The sequence below is a fragment of the Ruditapes philippinarum genome, unplaced genomic scaffold, assembly GCF_026571515.1.
Source record: "Ruditapes philippinarum isolate M1 unplaced genomic scaffold, ASM2657151v2 ctg1312_1_1_1_1, whole genome shotgun sequence".
Lineage (NCBI taxonomy): Eukaryota > Metazoa > Mollusca > Bivalvia > Venerida > Veneridae > Ruditapes > Ruditapes philippinarum.
The window spans coordinates 4,352-18,602 of NW_026864172.1; the positions used below are offsets into that span (position 1 = coordinate 4,352).

At 32.7% G+C, this 14,251-nt stretch overlaps 1 protein-coding gene across 1 annotated transcript; it reads right to left on the minus strand.

The window, feature by feature from the left end:
* Positions 1-3,667: 3,667 nt before the first annotated feature.
* LOC132724700 (sphingomyelin phosphodiesterase-like) lies at positions 3,668-13,197 on the minus strand. The gene is made up of 13 exons (XM_060709628.1): positions 12,631-13,197; positions 12,102-12,266; positions 11,673-11,796; positions 11,365-11,471; positions 10,310-10,479; positions 9,699-9,809; positions 7,387-7,467; positions 6,923-7,010; positions 6,406-6,488; positions 5,784-5,976; positions 5,524-5,613; positions 4,603-4,697; positions 3,668-3,936 (listed from the first exon to the last, which is right to left on the minus strand). Exons 1-13 carry the CDS (start codon positions 13,027-13,029, stop codon positions 3,816-3,818), a joined length of 1,827 nt encoding a protein of 608 aa, XP_060565611.1. The 5' UTR covers positions 13,030-13,197; the 3' UTR covers positions 3,668-3,815.
* Positions 13,198-14,251: the final 1,054 nt, after the last annotated feature.

Genomic DNA, 14,251 nt, shown 5'->3' on the forward strand with positions numbered 1-14,251 from the left:
TGGGAATCAAAACTGCGTCGTATCTTACAAAATGTAAACAAACGCCGCCATCTTGGAACGAAAAATGTATGTTTTTGTTTATAACTTTTTTTGTTGGAAATGACTGAAAACCAGATATATGTATTAACACGCTACACTATTTTCCGCTTCGTTCGGTATATGTGGCTTGCACAACTTTTTTGTAAAACAAAAGTTATAGCGAACTTGCAACTCGAAGCGGGGCAGAATTTTTATGAAAATGTGTGGATACGACGCAGTTCATATTGCTTTATCTATCGTTTTTTCCTTCAAATCGATTATATATTTGTTTCAGAGTTCACCATAAATTTCGAAATATAATTTTGCATCATTTACTAAAATTTCATTAAAAAGAGATGCTTATTTTCTAAGGAAATAAAAATGATTTTTACGAAATGATACGACGCAGTTGAAAATAAAATATGATACGACGCAGTAGTATTTTTGGCAGTCTTTTCAACAGGGATAACTTTGGCAATATATTTCTATTTTATGGAATAATCACTTGCGCTAGATAAAAAAAAAACAGATCATTTGCGGTGTATAGCAATGTTCTGTTGCTTTTTATTATTTAGAATACATTGTGTCATGTCCAATATAACATTTAATTTGAAAGTTTACATTGCGGAAGCTACTTTTCAGTCAAACATGAACCTGTTACCTAATTGATCATAATATCTGAAATAATTTCTTATATTTTCCTGTATGTTCAATATTATCCCTATTTTTTTTTCGCAAAAAAATGTAGAAATCTATTAACCTGAATTCATTCTGGCTAGCTACGCTCTAAGTTAACTGTGGTTCTGCATGTTCTGGGTAATGACTGCTTTTTTGTGGTTTGTTTTCAAACTTTCACTCTACACATTAGCTTTACTAGGGGCGAGGACCTCAGGTGCGCCTTTGTGCATTATTTCAGGCAAAATGTTGCACCTGCAGAGAACCATCGACATTTTGAAACTAGCTTGATAGGTTTTCCACACAAAAGAATAAAAAGTCCCTGGTGGTTTCCGAATTCATAGCAGTTCAGTTCAAGTGATTTGAATTCAGTAAACAAACAGCTCGGCCTCGGTCGACACACCTGTCTGATTTGTTTTTACAGCAAAATTTGTTAACGTCAGCAGCTTTTTATTAACTTCTGGCGTGAAGTTTTAAGATTATAAATATTTGAATTAATTATAAAGATAATAATAACATTTAAATTTCTTATTTCGGTATGACTAGCTAAGAATTTTTCAATGTACACAGGATGTAATCCTCTGTGAAGTCATTTTCTGAAAAATTTTGTTTAAGTTTTAAGGAAATTCATTATCAAATAAAAATCACACTTTAGTATGAAAGAATGTTATGATGCCATGTCTCTAGTCCGTTGAAAATTCGATGCGATAATCTGACCTAAATTTTCTGTTCAATATTGTAAAAACTTCTTCAGTTCTGTTGACAGATCATGTCTGCCTATAACTGTATCAAATTTATCGGTGCACAGCGTAAAATGCCTTTGCAAAACGAACACCTTCTTTACAAAATAATTTGTAGTTGTATCATATGTAACTCGATTTGGATTTTTCTTTTTCTTTAGTTTTTTGTTTTTTAATGGAGAAGAATGATACTTAAGTGCAAATATAGAAAATACATTCCATCGGCGATAAAGAAATGCAAAACGACAAAATCAGCGGGCTGAACATAAAATGACTAAATTGAACGCATAACCTACTTGCAAAAATTTATTTTAGCTTAACCATTTATAATATAATTTAAAAAAATTAATGTTTAGTTTTAAATAATAAAGCTCATCTGTTCTCACCAATTATTAAGAAAATGAATACATTAAAATCGGCACGTAAAAGACATATTAAATAATAACGGAACTGACGGAAATTATTGCTAATTACAAGTAACAAAGGTAGACATGCAATTTGCGCATATAGCTCTCTTCCGGTAGCAAGAGACCTTTTCAAAATTTGTAATTCTTTCTTTCTTTCTTTCTTTTTAAAAAAAGTTCATTCCTAAATCCTGATTAATACAGGGTCCAGGAGTAGTTACACTGAAATATTGAATTTTGTATCAAAAATAGTAATCACTCCCATTTCGAACTCACGGGAGCAATTTTAGAAGCACTAGAACACGTTGTCATATGGGTGTGCGATTACGTGTTTCATAGTATATTGCATTTGATACAACTTTTCGGAATTTGTAGATGCTTATGATAGGTACTAAAATGCGACCGAAAAATGCAGCCTTAATAGAATTGTATTACATTTCCATTTTTATGGAACCAATGAGTGACCTCTGCTTTTGACTTAAGTTGTAAACAAGAAATGTTGTTGGACGTTATTAGCATACCTAGCACATAATTTAAATAGTTTAACCAATATGCAGCCTGCAATAATAATACAATTGCGTCGTATCATATTTTATTTCCAACTGTGTCGTATCATTTCGTAAAAATCATTATTATCTTGGAAAATAAACATCTCTTTTTTAATGTAAGTTAAGTAATTGATGCAAAATTATGTTTTTAAGTTTATGGTGAACTCTGAAAACGAGTATATAATTAATTTGAAGGAGAAAACGATAGATTAAGCAATATGAACTGCGTCGTATCCACACAATTTCATAAAAATTCTGCCCCGCTTCGAGTTGCAAGTTCGCTATAACTTTTGTTTTACAAAAAAGTTGTGCAAGCCTCATATACCGAACGAAGCGGAAAATAGTGAAGCGTGTTAATACATACATCTGGTTATCAGTCATTTCCAACAAAAAGAGTTATAAACAAAAACATACATTTTTCGTTCCAAGATGGCGGCGTTTGTTTACATTTTGTAAGATACGACGCAGATTTGATTCCCAGCCCTGTTTTTTTCGAATTGTATGTTTATGTATAATATTAAGCAATAATTTTAAGAGTTGATCTGTGTTTATTAATTTTGTAACCAAACTAAGTGACAAACATTCATTTTGAAAAAAAGCTTATTTATCTGTAAAATATTTGTTCTGTTCTGTAACGATATCAAACATCTACTCCAAAACCGGGAGAGACTGGACAATAAACGTGTGGTACTATTCGCCGGTCGTCAAAATAGACCAGGAGAGACCGGGAATTACCGACAGGAGTACATCCCTCTATAAATAGATTTTCGGAATATTAGGTCATCAACTCATCATTCTATTTACAGCTTTCGGAATAACATACCATAATAATCCACTGTGTACTACAAAATGATAAATAAAAATACCTTGAAGAGCGCGATTTATTGACGGAAAAGGTTATTTAATATTGCGAAATTCTCCAGTTCGCTATTCATTGTACATATCGCGACTAATTAATAATCAAGCACCCTCACACCGATCGGAATGATCGGCTTTTATTATGAACAACTATAAAAGGCTCGAGAAGTTGCTGTCGCCCTTTCTCATTCCATAAAAGGCGCCGACGCCAATTATATGCTATCATTTTGATATACATTTCCTGATTTTTGCTCTTGTATCATTGGAATGTCCGTAGTTACATTTCATTGACACATTTTTCTCGACTTGGATGTTAAGAGGATGGAAGTGGTATAAAGGTTTAAATTTCTAATATGCCATTTTATTCATTAAAATATATATGTACATGTGTACCAAACTAAACGATAACAATAGATATAGTTTATGTGTCAATGCCTCCACAGGAATCGTACCAATTTACTTTATATTATAAAGACAGTAATAGAAATATATCGTAAATAAAATAAATATATAACCATATAATGGTCGGTATTGCACTAATTGTTTATGTGTCCACTGCTACTATTCTCTTTTTATAAATCGTTACAAATGTCAGGGTCACCGTTTCGCCCAGATTTCAGACCACAGAGAAAGTCTTTCTTGCACTGTCCAGTACACGTGCTACATTTGGTCGGGGCTGACTTCGAATTGTGTCTGAAAATATAACGGTCAGTCTAAATACAGAATTAGGTCATGGAATAAAAGGATCAAATTAAAAAAATATATGAATTTTATCGTTTAATTCAGACGTCAAAAAGGAAAAATATGACAAAAAGCTTTTAAGAAACAGTCGGATTATCGTTTAGCCTTTTTCTTCATATAGTATTTAACAAACTGTCATACTCATATTACAATTTAATTTCTTTAAATATACAATTTTTCCTTGGTTAAATACAATGCGTACTACCAACTCATTTCAAACTACGTTTACCATTTCAAACTTTAGATAAAGTTTTTACGTTAAAACAAAACTAAGGAGAATTATAGTCGTCCGATGTGTCGTAAACATGCTAAATATGAATATTATTATTATATGAGCCGCGTCACGACAAAACCAACGTAATGCGTTTGCGACCAGCAAGGATCCAGACCAGCCTGCGCATCCGCGCAGTCTGATCAGGATCCATGTTGTTCGCTTACAAACCCTATTACAAGTAGAGAAACTGATAGCGAACAGCATGGATCCTGATCAGACTGCGCGGAGGCGCAGGCTGGTCTGGATCCATGCTGGTCGCAAACCCACTATGTTGGTTTTGTCATGACGCGGCTCAATTGATGATTTAGGTATGAATATTACGTATTATATGAACGCTTCCTCACCTGCAGAATATCTGGAATAAAGTGTCGTCTGCTTTCATTCTGTAGATAAGATCATTCCAGTCTTTTGGGAACAATGACGTCATTTTATAGGAATCCTAAAAAGATGACATATGAACAGAAATATAGCGGTAAATTGTCAAATAAAGTATTTGTCCCCACAAAGGGAGAAAACATTTTTAAAAAAAGCGATGAAATAGTATACATATGCATATCAAAATGTAAATTTCTATAGAAAATATGGGGAAGGCCACATTTGAATAATATTTTCTTCCAAAGTGATATTATTTTATACACTGCATGGACTTTCACCTAGATAGATTTTATCCCAAACTGTTTGTTATTAATATTTATCAAAATAATTCGAGCTTATCCGAAATGTTTACAGGGTGGTCATGTTTTCAAAGTAAAAGTACACAATTTTCATATAAAGGCAAATCTCACGATATAAAATGATGAATAATTTGCAATTACACTTTCAAGTACGTGTTTTTAGGACTAAAATAAATAAAACTAAATATTTTAACAAAACAATATTTATCTCGAATGTGCTAAATTTCTGAAGACCATGTCAAATCTTTGGGTTTTCCCCAATCATGGCTCGGCCAAAATCAAAATAATAATAGAAAATAATACCAATGAATGCATGAACGTATAGATTCACTACCAATACGACCAAACTGAGTACATTCACCACAATTTAATAAAACAAGGTACAGAGTGGCGGCCTGCCCGAGTGGTAAACATGTCGGACTAGTGAACTAAGGATTGCTGACCGCGTGGGTTCAAACCCCGTCAGAGGCAAGCTATGAGCAAGAAACTTTAATTCCAGGAACGGATCCGATATTGTTTCCATAAGCCTATAGACTTCAAAACAATCGAAGCGAAACAAATTAGTATAAACTAAAAAGGTTCAGAACTTACTTTAGCCGAATATTCTTTCTGCCAGGTTACTTCACCATAAAGGTTTGCATGTGTTAGATTAAGAAAATAGTTCGTGTAATCTTGTACTCTCTGAAAAAAAGAAATTAATCAACATTCAGAAATTAGACAAGTACGTTACCTGATATAAAAGTTATAAAACAGTAAGTGTCAACGCAAACCGTGTAATATCAGCATAATGTAATAGCCGCAAGTAAATTATATGTGATAAACATCTCAAAGAATTATAAAAGAAGTCATACCCATGTTGAGTTAGCATAGTTTCCATCAATTTCGTAGATTCTAAAGCCTGGATTCAAGTTCGAGTATGTAGTAATACTTCCGGGCATATAGGTGACACCCAGGGGGCGCTGCGATGTTTCTTCGTCATAAAACATCTGATAGGTCATGGCATGCGTATGCCCAAAGAACTGTTCAACTATTGTATTTTCGTACCTACAATTTAAAATAAGAAAATCAAATTATTCCTTGATCAACTAACATACATGCGTTGACAGACGAACGTTTGGATGATATAATAGTGTCATCATCCAGGCTTCAATATTTTATTCTGCACGATATGAAGCAATGAGCAATTTTCAAAAACAACAAAACATCAGTACACCACCACAAAAAAAAACACCACCATAAACATAATAAACATAAACAACAATACTATTAATCTTCTTGAGCATCTTTCATATAGACATGGTATCTTGCCATGCTTTGAGAATCTTACATGTAAAGACATAGAAGACCTAATTAGCTACATTGTTATATCATGCGAAATAACTAAAAAATCTAATAAAGCAACACTAATAACAAGAAATTTAATTTGTAAAATGTCATGCTAAACGCCACATAGATCAATGGGAGACACATGACCTGTTTACAATCTTGTAATAATTCCAGCTCCATGGTTTAAGGCAGCAGCTACATCCGGGGTATATATGTCCTAACACATGTACCTAGAATAAATCAACAAAGTCTGTTGTAACTCTTACGTAACAAACAAAAACAACAGCAACAATACTAATTATTTCATGACAGTAACATATTAGGAAACACATGTCTTATTTACAATATGATCTTCAATTAAACAATGTAAAAATATGACATATTATTACAAATAGTGTTTTAACCCTTGCAGTCGTGCGGTATTTAATACAACTCTAACAGCAGGACATATTTTACCAGATTACAAACCAACCTATTTGAAAGGCCCTGACCAAAAATTCACTGATATACCGACGGAGGAAAGCCATTAATATAACAAATTGAATATTAGTGACAATTGTTGACTCGGTTTGATTAACTCATGTCATTCGAGACAACGAAAGTACATGTATAATATTGATGAACCTAGCACCGGGAAATCGCTTTTTACATCAATGTTACCTACTTTTTCACCAGCGTCCTCTGATTCTTGAAGTTCTGATATAAACCACTGTAACATACCAGCTGGATCTGTGGCGTTGATATATAACCACCTGTAAGTGAAATCGCCCCATAAAAAACTGTTTATTCTAGTTAAAATTTGACTTTAAATTCTTATTTTTGTACATGTACGAATATTTCAGAAACACGAATATTTGATCAGCCCTTTCGATATATTTTAGTAGGCACATTTTGACGAACTTTGTTGGAATCAAAGCTAAATTACAAAGCACTACTATTACTTTAAAAGTTTATTACAAGTACCTTCAAACTAGATAAATAACACAAAAAGTTAAGAAATGTTTCTAAGATTATAAAATATTAACAATATTATATTATATAACACTAACAGAGAACAGGAGGTTTGACTTACATCGGTATAAGTGTTGTTAAATGTTTACCTAGACTGGGGGTAGTTCAAACACTTACCAGTTTCCGTTATTACACATATTCATATTAAGCGAGATGATTTTCAGCCCAAAGAAAGGTCTAGTTGAGTAATATCCCGCCCTGTAAACATAAATTGTTAAGGTTGTTAAATTGTGACAGAATTATTGTATTTCAATTTACTTAAGCTATGAACTACTGTTACCACAAGTGCTGATAACATTTGACAATAGTATAGAATCAAGCCAACCTAAAAATTCGTGCAGTCTAACCAGGCTCTACTATTTGCTGACTAACTTCGAGTTTCATCTCGACTCCTAAAAAGTGATAATTGACCGCTCAAAAATGGCAGCTGGACACGTTAAATAAGAAATTCAGCAGACTAATGGATAATATCTTAACACTGAACTGAATTAAAGCCACTGAGCACAATATGAGTGTTCATGATGTATACTAGTCCAATTGAATCTTGCATTGTACAGGCACAAAAAAGTGATTCAGTATTGCATTCTGATTTATTTCCGCTCAGCAGTTTTGTTAAAGGAAAGCTTTCCATGCGAATAAATTCATATATAAGATCACGTGTAGATTAACTTATATTGGACAGCATACAAAATATTCCCCGAGAACTTGCGATTTCCATGCACTCGGGGACATTTTACAAATGCTACAAGAAAAGCATTGATGCAAAGCATCAAAGGGCGTCCAAGCAAGAAATGCAGCAAGTGAAGATGAACTAGTACACATATGATGACAAGATATTCTTATAAACTACCAGAAATGTATACCACTTATGAATGAGCGGACGAAAGACATTGTTCATTATGAACTTTGATTGGCATGCTAGAGATTAGAATATTACTTGTTATTTCTTTATGATCGTGGTTATTAATAGCAACGGATATACATGTATGCAATCATTTATAATCCATATGTGTAACGCATGATCAACACGTACCACACATTTGTCCCTTATTATGTACATGTTATCGCTATTAGCGAAGACCCCCTTAAGGTATCTGTTCACACTTTAAGTTAGTAAAAATATGACACTGGTTATATTACCATGTTGATCATGTTGAGCATAATTGTTTATTATACAATAATTGTAAATATCTATTAATTTTAATTAAAAAAAAAAAATACAAATTTTATGAATATTGTTTTCTTTTATTCTTTTTTGTGTTTTATGTGCTATTTTAATACTGAGTTTTTACTACTCTTTTTTATTAAAATTGTAAAACAATTTTTAAGAATTCAATTGTCATATTGACCGACGATTATAAGTCAAAGCTTAACTGGAAAAAGTCAGTAAATTATGGTTTATCTTTCAATATATAATATTGTTTATTCTTAAACCATGTACATGTACATTGTATTTTTCTTTATCATTTTTTAAATTATCGATCAATTGAATAATTCATAAAATCTAATTTGTAACTTTGAATAATTCCCTCGCATCTTTACTAAACACGGATAACAAATTGAATAATTAAATAAAATGTTTCAAAGTTGATAATGTCATTTTAATACCATAAAAAATGTACCTTTTTCTCAATTATTGTACATATCACGGATTTATATTACATATAAATCCGTGTACATATTTATTGTTTTTATCTCATATAGATAAAATGAAACATGCTATTGTTGTTTTTTTCTAATTGTAACGATATCAAACATCTACTCCAAAACCGGGAGAGACTGGACAATAAACGTGTGGTACTATTCGCCGGTCACTAGTAAATCCTGGTCAAAATAGACCGGGAGAGACCGGCATTTACCGATAGGAGTGATAAAAAGATATATCTATAAATAGGTTTTTGGAATATTTAGGTCATCAACTGATCATTCTAGGATACATGTACAACAATAACATACCATGACATGATAACCGACTGTGTACTACAAAATGATAAATAAAAAACCCCGAAGAGCGCGATTTATTGACGGAAAAGGTTATTTCATTTGTAAATGTTTGCATTGCGAAAATTCATTGTAACATATCGCGACATTTCATTCTTATTTAACAATCGAGCACCCTCATACCGATCGGAATTTTCGGCTTTTATTATGACCGACTAAAAGGCTCGAGAAGTTGCTGTCGCCCTTTCACAAAATCTGATCTCATTCCATAAGAGCGCCGCGCTTCGGCGCGGACGCCAATGAAAACATTGTAAGTAGCTTATTTATAAATGTCATGTGATAATGGAAAATGAATTTTGTGAGTTATCATGCTATGGTATGATAGACGACCACTGACGATTTTTATCAGCAATAAGATAAACGTTTGTGCATCATAACATTACGTGAACAATAAAAAAGCGAATAACAGATATTCAAAATAGACAAACTTTTGAATGGTTGTTTCTGTGTCGGCTGGTAACCAGTTTAACCAATTCTCTGCCGTGTCGTTGTACAGCCATGCCTCGTTGTTAAAACCAGTCACAAACGGGGGTGGAAAACTATTCAAGTAGAAAAATAATCAAACATTTATGTACATATAGAAGCTATCTTTAATTTAACTACGATTCATTTGTATTTTGAAATGAATAAGAGACTAAAAGACTCCTTCAGACATGTTTGAAGTCGTTGATTTTGAATCATTTGCAGTCAAGAGTTCGGAGGTTTTCATGTGGGGTAAATATTATAGACATACTGGTTCTTCTAAAGTGCCCGCTCGTAAATGAAATAATGTACGGAGGGCACCAATGATCTACATCCTTAAGTAGAACAAGAAAGACGCCATATGATCTTTTCAGGGTCCACGTGACTTAAAAACCCAACCATTACCCTTATCCAAAAGAAATGCGTGTCATAAAAACAATACTTATAAATAGCTATGTTTATTTTATTCAAGAAATAACATTAATAACACTAGTTTTTAAAAACAACCTTTCATCTTCACGGTTGAAACTAATATGTAAACTATAGATTTATACCCAAGAAAACAATAAAATATTACCTGTTAACAGGGGCACTTTCATGATTACCTAGAGTGTTATAAACAATCTTGTTTGGTAAATATGTCTTCATATATTTTGTGAAAACATCCATGGCGGAAGTTTGCTCAGATCTCGTCTGGTTCCAGATATTATGCGCAGGAATATCACCAGTGAATATGACGTAATCGAACTGTCAATCAAAACACAAAATGTATTAATTTCACAATGAACTTCCTCTAATAATATAAATCATTATTGAATCCTATCTTATCAATCGAGCTCTTTTGTCAGTCCAAAAATTCCATATCAAAGCACAGATTTACACCATCTGCATGGCCTCGTTTACAGTTTCTGATTCAAAGAAATTCATATCAATTCTTTGTTGTGCTCGAAGTAACTAAGGTCTGTCAAAATGTCAAAAAATTGGTTGTGTTAAATGAATTAGATTCAATTCAAACAATTTTATTTGTGTTCTAAGGCATCCGGCCAAAAATAAAGATGTTCTTATATATTATTGAGCACAGTACTCGTACACAAAACAAATATAACACTTGGTTAGTGGCTATTCCAATATAGGTTTTAAAAAAAAACTCATAACTAGAATGTTTTTGAAAAAAAAAATGTCCATGAATTCAAATTATTATTCTCTTATACCAAACACTGGCCAATATTCTGAGATTTAAGTAAGAAATGTACGTAATTTACATCATTGTTTTCAATCGCACTATATACATGTACACAAGTTACCCTTCCAGTAATAATACATAAAAATGAAATAAGTGTTTTGATCTTTCTTCAAAATAAAACTCAATCATGCAAATAGAAAAAGAATATTAAAAAATGTGAAAAATCTATTCCTGACTAGAAATTCAGAAAAAAAGTAATCGTTTTTACAAAGGCCGGTAGATTTTGTTTCCATCACGGAGAATAATGGGATGGATTAGAGAAATATTGTTACATGTTTTCCTATCTAGTCAAGTGTTAGTGTTATATGTTTTGCTAACATGGGTATGATCCACTGAATGAACAAAGTTGTTATGGACAGACGAAATGTAATATTGTTTATAAATGCTACCTCGTCTTTAATAGAAGTGAGATGTTGGAACAAATTGTCCACTGTTACTGGAGCACTGTCACAACTTCTATAGTCGCCATATTTTCCTGCCCCTGCGTCCCCAGATGCTTCGAAAATAAACACTTAATATTAACAAAAATGGACAAAAAAAACACTTAAAATTTACACTTTATTACAATTTCTTTTGTTTCTTGTATTTCTGATGATTTTTTTCACATATAGACGATTAGGTATGCAATTATTATATACAGTGCATGTATAAACAGAAAATGTTAAGAAACAAAGCTCTGTAAGTAAAATTGTTTTACCCGGAGGTCCATCTTCAATTCTACAGCACAAAGGTTCTCCGCATTCAGCGTTCGCTCCTTCCATATAATCTTTATCCATATGAAAATCTGTCAGATGTAAAACCCGCAATTTTGGAGAATCCGGCTTAATTGGAAAATGAAAATGGTCTATTAACTTATATACCTTAAAAAGTTTATGTCATACTTCATTCGTTTTTTTGTTATTGTTTGCGCAAGACAAGCGTATATATACCAGTTAAGAATAGCAGCATATTTTGAAGTATGAGATATGCTAAAAATTAATTTTATTGCTGCTAGATTTATTTAAAACTTTAGAAGTCTGCCAAATAGCCATAAAACAAGAATGACACGCATTATTGATATTTTGAGTATAAAATGCGTCTCAAATACATATACTATCTACATTTAGAAGTGAAACTTAAAGTTCACCTTTGGCAATGATGGCTGAACTACCGGTGGCTTGGGGACATCAGGAAATGTAACATTCCACATTGCGTTCGGGTTATAAGGCTCTCCACAGTCAGTTCCTAACACGTAAGTGCATACTTCTTTTGGCGAGTAGGCTAGTCCCAACAAAACCCCGAAGAGCTCATCCTGTACACATAAAGAATTATGCAATTTCATATGAAACACATAGAAAATATTGAATGAGCGAACATAATATCATTTTGTCCATGAGTTCAATAAATTTAATGTACACTCAAAACTTATTTACCACATACCCGAAATAAGAACTGTTTTTCATCGCTAATACAGTAACTTTGACTTTAAACGTGACTTTACCCTATTCTTGTGTAACGCTAATGATGTTACGTCTTTACCAAGTCGCAAACACTTCAAAGTTATGTGATAAAAAAAGTCAGATTCCTCACGAACTTGGTTTTTTAACCTTTCATAGATAAAAACAGAATCAGATGTTTTAGCTATCAGTAAAATAATAGAAAAAAGTAAAACTCGCCTTAAATTCTTGGACCACAGCTCGACAAACTCTATCATCCTCTATCTTAAATCCAATGCATGCTTCAGTTGAAACTTTAACTATATCTTCCTGCGTCGAACCTTTGGCCACAAGGTCGCTCAACTCTTCAACAAGGTACTCGCAGATGTCACAGTCGATGGGGCTCACACTTTTAATAGAACCGCATTCCATTTTCCTGTCTTTTCTTGCCGCGTAAAGTGCATGTTGATGTTTCATAGCAAAATTAGCAATATCCTCTAAAGCGTTGATGGACGCATGTTGATTCGCTGCAATGTTGACGTCAATGACTTGTCTAGTTATACTTGGGCTGGCCTGTATCCTCAACAATATGGTTCCTAACGTAAAAACAACCAACATGGTGGACAGTGTGTGTGCCATAATTTTATATCTAAATGATAATTTACATCAAATCTAAATATGCTTCTTTATATCTCCAAAATTCATAAGTAAAATCAATAATAATTGGTGCTTTTACATAGTAAAATTAGATTGCACTTTACAATGTCATATGCTAAGTGAATCTGTATATCAGCATATCTTATTATCAGCATTTAACGCTATCAATATTTAGTTTATCTGTTTAACTCGTCTGATATATGACCTTCGAACTTGTACACGTGACGGCTTTAGTCAAGTAGGAAATTTTGTATTAAAATATTAAATATTAGTACTGCTGTACTGAGTGTGTACTGATGCAACCCTAGCACGAGATAATTGATTATATTCATTATATACATGTAATCTTCCTCTACAATCAAGTTTGTTATGAGCAAAACATTATTTTGTTTATGGGAACTCGTTCGACGTTGCTAAGTATATCACTCTATACATATTCTATTGCTAAGCAGATGTAGAGATTATGTGATATTTTAATTTTGATGCTTTGGTCCTTCAAAATGTTCCTTTTAAAATCACGGGTTGCAGAGTTTCGTGAAAAGAAAGCTTAATTTATATGAAGACAGATTAAAGAGAATCCTGCAGGTTAAAGTACCATCTACAGTTCATGAGCGGAAGTCGTTTAATTTGTTTTCTTAAATCACTCTGTATTTGCAAATGACAAATAGCTTAGGTAAAGGAAAAAGAAGAAAAACGCACAGGAGAAATAATGATATGGCTAGTGCAGAAAGAATGTGAGATGCTGATCATCGATGTACCTTAGTCTGTGTTTTTCACTCATCAATTCACTTCTGTTCTCGCTAGTTTCATCGGATTTCCATTTTACTGAAAGGGCTATGTAGACAGTAATATTATCTTGTACTTCATGTCAGAATTGTCTATCAGAATTATTGTACACCGATTATGGTAAGATCGAACACTGTTGATTACCTTTCATATTGTCTCTCATACAGAAACAGTATCCAGCTGCGGGTTTCACTAACTGTGTTTCTTTTATTTCCATGACTTTCAAATTTTGACAAGGATAAATTAATAAGATAATAAGAATATGTGTTTGAAAGTTGTAATATTAGTTTGCGGCAGTTATTCTTATTTTGATAATGTTCCATATGAATATAGCAAGCTACTTTGATAGGGGATTACCCAAACCTTTTCATACAAACATTCGTAACTGTTCACGAATCGTATTACATGTATTTATGTT